This window comes from Hyla sarda, chromosome 3 (genome assembly GCF_029499605.1).
Source record: "Hyla sarda isolate aHylSar1 chromosome 3, aHylSar1.hap1, whole genome shotgun sequence".
NCBI lineage: Eukaryota > Metazoa > Chordata > Amphibia > Anura > Hylidae > Hyla > Hyla sarda.
Genome location: NC_079191.1, coordinates 179,021,235 through 179,029,019, shown reverse-complemented (window position 1 = coordinate 179,029,019; position 7,785 = coordinate 179,021,235). Strand labels below are relative to the sequence as shown.

Sequence of the window (7,785 nt, the reverse complement as noted above, 5' to 3'; positions counted from 1 at the left end):
TGAGGAGAATATCCCACTGTGGGTCCAGCCATAGATTCCCATTATATCGTAAATGTCGGGTCCCCCACACGGATGGCGCCCCTGCTGAACATGTATGCTGTGACAGGCGGGGTGTTCCCCAGTTGCTCCCCTTTCTCTCCCTCAGGATAGTCCAGCATACCCCCTCCCTCCCTCCCCTCAGGATTCCGCCCGCCCGCCCTTGTTCTTTGGGGTTTGTTTCTGTGAAGTTGATTCCTTGTTTTGCTGCAGTGTCATTGTTATTCCGCACTCGCCTCCTGATGTCACACACCCCCTCACATGACGTCACCGGGACACTGCTCCCCTTTATGATGTAGAAGCTCTCAGATTCTCCTCAGACGTTTACCCAGGAGCTGGGGGAGAGGAACACTGTGCACCCCCTGGTCCCCTGCACTGGTGCTGAGCCCGCCCGTATCCTTCCGCAGCCCATTTATTCCCCGCAGTACCCCCCATAGCTCCGGATCTCCTTCCCTGTCATATACACCTATATCCTAAGGATTGTCTGTCCGTGCAGCCGCCGCAGGATCCCCCAGTGTTCTGGTGCTGCCACCATGTCTGAGATTCTCCCCTACAGCGAGGATAAGATGGGGCACTACGGCTCTGACACCGAGGTGGGGCAAATCTCCTTCAGCTGCCGTCTCCAGGACACCAGCGCCTTTTATGGGGGCAACCAGCAGAAGAGACCCCCAAAACTGGGGCAGATTGGAAGAGCCAAGAGAGGTAAGAAGGCTTCTGTGTTGTCATGTAACAGGCATCCTAGAGGGGGATTAGCGCACATACGTGTGCATCATCCATGTCTATACTGTAGCCTATCATGTCATCTCCCTCTTCTCTGTCTGTGCCCAGACCCCTGTCCCTCCATAGGTGATGCTTGTCCCCACATCATGGGTGCTGCTGTATGGATCCCATCATGGGGTGTAAGTGATGAGGAGGGTGCGTGCATCCATCATGAGCCTGTGCTGCCAAATCCTGCGCTCACCATCATGACGATGAGAAGGGGCATTCACATACTGGGCACCTGCTTGTCTTCTCACCCCTGGATATGTCTCCTTGTCAACCATCAGCTATACACCATCACTCTATGATAGCATGCTAGAAAAACAGGGTCACCTATATGATCATGTGTATACCCTATAGAGAGAAGCTGCCATCAATGTGCCCTATATGTATGCAGAATACAGAGTAGGGCTGGGCACACAGCTAGACAAGATCCATATGCTACATGTAAATAACATGGGAAGGAGGGAACAGGTAATGTATACTACAATGCAGCATATGTGGTCATGGCTATAGATAAAGGGTTGGGTATATGCTCCCAAGACACCTGTAGCTATGGACTGATAGTTATACCATGTGTTTACTGTGATTTATCATGAGTCCATGCATCTGTAGGGAATGTGCATGCCCCCTCTTTGTTACTGAAGCTGTATAATGTGAGATAATAAAGGGTATATGGATGCTTCACCCCTGTCATAACCAAATGTCTATACTTCATAGTCTATAGGTATAGTTCCTTAAAGCATGTTTATGTGGATGAAATGAATGGTGTTGGGGGGGGGGGGGGGGTATTGTCATAGCATGTTGAAGACACAATGTCTTATTCAGAGCATGAGATGATCTTACAATTGTCATACAATCATATTGGGCTGATTTCATGCGAAACTTGCATCTATCCACTATATAAAGCCCTATATTCAGTAAAGACTGTGCCCTCTGCACTGTATGGGGCTATATTGAATGCAGACAGGTAGATGAACATGTTGAGCTTATTATGTACCAGTACTCCTGCTAATACCTATAATGCCTTCTTTGTTGTGCATTCTTTTCTCTTGGAGCTGACACTGTCCAAGGTACTGATCTCAGAGCGTGCCTATATATCTATATATTCTCTGTGCATACGTGTGGTCTGTATATCTGTACACAGAGAAGCACACATACGCAGTGTACGTTGTCGCGCTCTTGAACCAGTCGGTTTCTGCTACCAGTAGTGTCTGTGAGGTGCTGTTTGTTTTCCAATGAAGTGTAAAGAAGTTGTGCCCTCACCTTCTAGATGGGGGTGACCAAACGCCATACAAACATTACCATTAACCCTGCGCTCTATCTGTCTGTGCCATTGAGGGGATCCCTTCCTGCTGATGGGTCTAATGCTACATAGGAGGGAATGTCTATCTGTGTAGCTTATGAGATGCTGAATGGCATTGTTCTATAGGCTTAGGGAAAAATGTATATGGTGCCATTTCAGATGATGCAGTAGCTGAAACTTAGGAGTTGCCATATATGTGGCTTCTTACGTTTCATCAAGTATGTTGGACAGGAACTCTGTGAGGGTAATTGAAATCAAGCAAAAACAAATGGTGCAGTTTTGGGGGCCACAGCAGTGCAGTGAATGACAAGAAATTTGCCATTGGGGCATGACTAACAGAGCTTAACATTTTCACAGAGCGTCTAGTGGTGGAACATGTACAGTGAAACCTCTTTGACAAAACCCACTAAAACTGGTCTGCTTAAAAAAAATTGCCATGATGCATAATGGTGGACTGAAAATTCAGCAAATTAAATCTGGTCTGGATACATCTGGTCGGGTCTTCTCAAAGAGGTGGTCTTTTAAAGAGGTTTCACTTTACCATTAAAAATATTCACCTTTAGCATTGTGGTGCATTACGTATTCAGACCACTAGTTTGTGCACCATATATTTCACTGTAGCTGCAGTAGTTATTTTACTTTCAGCTCCCCCTTGATGTATCTTGCCATTTATTTATCCTAATACTGGTAAATATTGAACCTGATGATTTATAAATAGGAATAGCAGCAAGGCTCTTTTGGCCCTCTCTATAATATACAGGGCCAGTACAGCATGGTTTTTCCTTCCTATAGTAGAAATTGATTCTCTACCCAATTCTACAGTTCCCCATTTTAGGCATTAGTGTGGAGCATGAGAAAAAGATCTACATCAGAGACATAAATGCAGAGAGCATTGTGAAGTCAGATTACAGGTGAAATCACAATTCAGTCTTCATATGTTGCCTTTGACGGATACTTACTCCTTCCTATATATCTTTCAGTTTTAGATCACCTCTTATAAGTTGAGGTTGTTTCTTGAGTTGTTTATTGACCTCTGCCATATTTCTGTGAAATTCTATCCAATAAATTGGTTCTTTGCATTATTATAAAGCCATCAAGGAGTGAAGCAGCCAATTCTCTTATCCTATGTATTGAAACATGATCCAATTTGGAGGAGATTATCATGGCAGGTTTCAATCAACAATGGTCTGGGATGTATACACTACCTATCAATCATGTTCAAGAAGGCATGAAGAGATGCCTCCTACATGGTTTTAGTGTCTTGAGCAGGTATGTAAGCAGTTTTAGTCTTGGATGCTAATATTACTGTATAGGCCTTAGTATTGAAGAGGTGAGTGCACAATTTCCTGGCTGTACATACTTGCATCTTTTGTATCTAGCTATGCAATTGTTTCTGTTTACACATGTATGCATCATTGTGTCCATAAGTGTGTGCATTGCTAGACTCCGGCCAATTGCAGTGTAGGAGTGAATGCACATGTTGTTTTCCTTGCTTTTCAAGTCCTCACCTCCTCCTCCTCATCATATTTCTCTGCATTTCACATATCTCCATCTCATCACTCCTTCCCACTATCACCTATCTTGGAACTGCTCTAGCCTATTGATCCCCAACCCCCTGTTTCTCCCTTTCTTCAGTTGTTATTGAAGATGACAGAATAGACGAGGTGCTGAAGGGGGTGTCGGACAAGTCTCCCTCCGGAGTATAAGGCGTGGAAGTGGCTGCTCTCCACCCTGATTTGTAAGCACTTTTGGCTGTGCATGTTTGTGGACATGGAGAAGAAGGAAAGGCTTTGAGGCTGCTGGCAAATCTCCACCCTCCACCTTGATCCAGACCCTCTGCAGGTCTCCTGATGGTGCCATCTGGCTCCTCACTCCACTCAGACCACGCCAATGACCTCCAATGTGGAGATGTTCATTTTTCAGCACCTTCCTATACCCCTTGTCACTGTCCCTCACCCTGGGCTCTGGGGCAGTGGTGAGTCTCTCAACCCATGTTAAAAGCCAACCCCAGAATGCAGAATGGGTGTTGTTATCCTTAGCATCTGCCTGTGTGCCAAGAAGGTGCTTGTAGACTGGAGCACCATGGAGTTTGTGCCTATCGACTCCAAACCTTGCCAGGTGCTGCCTCCTCCTCCTGACTCACAATGTACATCCCGGGGGCTGTAGGTTATTAGAAATGCACTTTATTCTGACAACATGTGTCTCTAGTGAAGTAATAATATTTAGCTGTGTGCGTATTTGTGGACCCAAAGGGAATCCATCTGCGCAGTTGTGTTTTTATATATATATATATATATATATATATATATATATATGTATAAATATATCTAGTCCTGTGTATATATATATATATATATATATATATATATATAGGATGATTTGTGATTCTTAGTACCATGCCTCCTCCAGTTAACCAGTAAACCAGCATCCGAACAATGAGAGACTGGACAAGCACCTAACTTCCCTTTCATCTTGCCCTTCATGTTCAAGAAACCAGCAGGTCGGAAGCAGAGCAGCTGGAGGGCGCAGAGCAGGCACAGGCCGTCCTTTTGCTGTCCAAACCCAAGCAAGAATAAGACTTAATTTGCTCCATCTCTTGCATGAGCTTCCAAATCCATCCTGGATCCCACCCCTTCCCAGCACGCTCCTTTTTAACAGGAACCCTTTACATTTGTATTTTTATAAACTACTCTTTGTTATTAATATAAATTCTAATACATGCTGGTGACTGTGCAATGTCACATCAGAGATGCAGCCAACTTCTGGATGCAGAGTGATTGGCGGCCAACTGGATGACAATTTAGGGCAGTAATGTGAGGAGGAGGGAGCCTTTACCATGCATTTACAGTATGTACACTGCTGCCACCACCATGAATGTGTAAAAACTGAGCCAACCTGCTGATGGTATGTTTTGCCATGGTTTGATAGAATTTTTACATCAATATGCTGCTTGCTACTAGGACATGTTGTTCCACGTCGGATATGTGTCCCCTATACATGTATTATATAATATATGTTTAAATAGATATACGATGCTTTATATGGCGCTAAACTTGATATGTATTATATGTGCCAGCTTTACCTAAGTGCATATGTAGAAATATGCTGCACATTTCACGTATCAAAAATGTTTACACTGGATAGTTTTTCTTCTGTACATATCTTCTGCATATCGCATATGTAGCAAGTATTCATATTACATTCAGTGTCTTTTAGTTTTTAAAGCTAGAGATTTGAAATGTTTGCACGTATTTCTACATTGCCATCATAGAAAAAACTGATATATATGTAATATATATATATATATATATATATATATATATATATATATATATATCGTAGTTAAATATAAACTATATATATATATATACAAATATGTTTTAATGGTTAATATCAGAAACAAGACTTCTTAGTTAGGCCACACTACATCCTGACAGCTTTGGTTTATAGAAAAGATTAGCTGAGAAGTAAGTTTTAGTACCATAATTTCCACCACGCTGTCGACAGTATAAATCTGTTGGCCCTAGTTTTGCCAGGTTGTAAGTAAGGGGCACTTTTGGTTAGGAATGATGGAGTCTGTATTATAAAACAGTGCATTACAGTGTCAGTCTTTCCATCATAACTCAAGAGGGTAACGTTTCTTATTGAGGAGTAAGCCAATAGGAGTCTGGAGACTTATAGGCCATTCATACTCCTCTGGTAATTGTGGGAAAAAGGATATGCAAAGTAGCTGAATTCCAAAAGAAATAGAACTTGGCCTCTGGTGCCACTTTGTATTGGTATCTCCAAAAGGTGGCACCAAAATACAAGGGCTTTGCCTTTTGGGATTCAGCCACTTTGCACCAATATACAAGTAATGGCTCCATCTTTTTCAAGATCCCTTTGGAAGAGCTAACACTAAATCTCTTTGGCCTCTAATATTAGTTATAAAACTATACAATAGTTACACAATTAAACAACAATTCTGTATGTAATCTTATCAGATGTAACAGGTCTTTGCAGCAGACCTTAAGTTTCAGAGGCTCCTTAAAATCCAACCTACCACACTTAATTTTTGTAAAGTGTGGTAGGCCTTGAAATTTCCACTACAGTTTTCACTCTTAAGAGCATTAGTCATATCATATTTTCTGGTCTGTGTTGAGAGTGGGAACCTGAGACACATTAGTCCTGTCAGTGTGCAGCACTTGATGGTAAGGGTAGGCATATGTCACATATCCTGGTGGTGGCACTACCATCTCTGTCTACAATCACTGCTGGTGGTGACCTATGAAATTAAGGTTTCTGGCTAGCTGAAATAATATGGATTGGAAATTTTATACTGCTATTTTCAACCAAGGGATGGTTTCAGGAATCCACTTAGTCTCTGAATGTGAAGAAACAGCTGTTAACCGCCTCTTTTATGGGACGTAATAGTTGTGTTTTTAATTTTCTACTTTTATTTATTTTTATTTATTGTTTTCTGTTTCTTTCTTTCTTTATTTTTTAAAAAAGCTTCTAAATCCTGTGCATGGACTTAAGATTCAATTATTATACACCATTTTCTGATTCGAATAAGGCAATGCTGTGCCATTCTGAGAATGACTCATTGTACATTAATACCATTTTAACTGTATTTGGTGAATAAATAAATAAACTGATCACCACTGACATCTAGCGTGTTTGTTTTACTGGGATAACTCCACTGATATGATGGCTTACAAGAGGATTGTGAAATCCACATATGTTTTATAAGGTAAGCAGAATGCATTCAACATGTCACCCCTTGGATGGATCATTCGCTTATTGGATCAGAAAAGATTGCATTTTTAATGACTTGTGTTAATGCACCAAAAGTGATTCCCAGAGGCAGATGATATACAGCTTATACCCTTGTTACTTTTTCTGAAAGGATTATTTAATCTAAAAAGAATGGTAACCTCTGCTTTCAGCAACAATGACTATAAAATAAATTTCCAGTAAGGTAAATTCACATTGCCATTGTGCTCCGTCCCATTAAGGGTCCGTTCATCTCTCTTTTTTTTTTTTGCCAAACGTATTAGAGCACATTGAACACCACCCAGTCCAGACGGATCCCATTGACTTGAGTTGGGTCCATTGGAGATATGGTAGTTTACTAGAGAGAAAAAAAACAAAGGGCATGCACTATTTTTTTCTTCTTTAAAATCGACGGAATTGCCGATGGAGCTCTACATAGTGGAACCTGACGTCAATATGAAAGAGGCTATTCTGCCAGCATAGAAGCAACCCAGGCTTTAAAGGGTACTCCGGTGCGGAAACATTTCCTTTTAAATCAACTGGTGCCAGAAAGTTAAACGGACAGAGGTGTCAGCAGAGAGCACTGTGGTCAGATTAAGAAGAACTACACAACTTCCTCTGTAGTATTCAGCAGCTGATAAGTACTGTAAGAATTAGGATTGTTAAATATAAGTAATTTATAAATCTGTTTAACTTTCTGGCACCAGTTGAATTTAACAAAAAAAAAATTCCACCGGAGTATCCCTTTAAATCATATAAAACATTGTGGTTGCTATGAATACATTGCCTAACTCATTGTTTCCCAACCAGGGTGCCTCCAGGTGTTGCAAAACTACAAACCCAGAATGCCTGGACAGCCGAAGGCTGCCAAAGTTTGTCCAGGCATGCTGGGAGTTGTAGTTTCACAACATCTGGAGGCACCTTGGTTG

General features: G+C 41.8%; 1 protein-coding gene across 2 annotated transcripts; it reads left to right on the top strand.

The window, feature by feature from the left end:
- The first annotated feature begins 253 nt into the window (after window positions 1-253).
- On the top strand, window positions 254-6,748 carry CAMK2N2 (calcium/calmodulin dependent protein kinase II inhibitor 2). 2 transcript variants are annotated; one of them, XM_056565646.1, is made up of 3 exons: window positions 254-738; window positions 1,854-1,868; window positions 3,737-6,748. In XM_056565646.1, the coding sequence occupies exons 1-3, from the start codon at window positions 570-572 to the stop codon at window positions 3,805-3,807; spliced, it is 255 nt and encodes an 84-aa protein (XP_056421621.1). In that variant the 5' UTR covers window positions 254-569; the 3' UTR covers window positions 3,808-6,748. The 2 variants fall into 2 exon arrangements, with proteins under 2 accessions (XP_056421621.1, XP_056421622.1); XM_056565647.1 differs by lacking the exon at window positions 1,854-1,868 and having other exon boundaries at window positions 267-738.
- Window positions 6,749-7,785: the final 1,037 nt, after the last annotated feature.

Coding starts and splice junctions, on each gene's coding strand:
- CAMK2N2 (XM_056565646.1), top strand. CDS start 570: ATGTCTGAGATTCTCCCCTACAGCGAGGATAAGATGGGGCACTACGGC.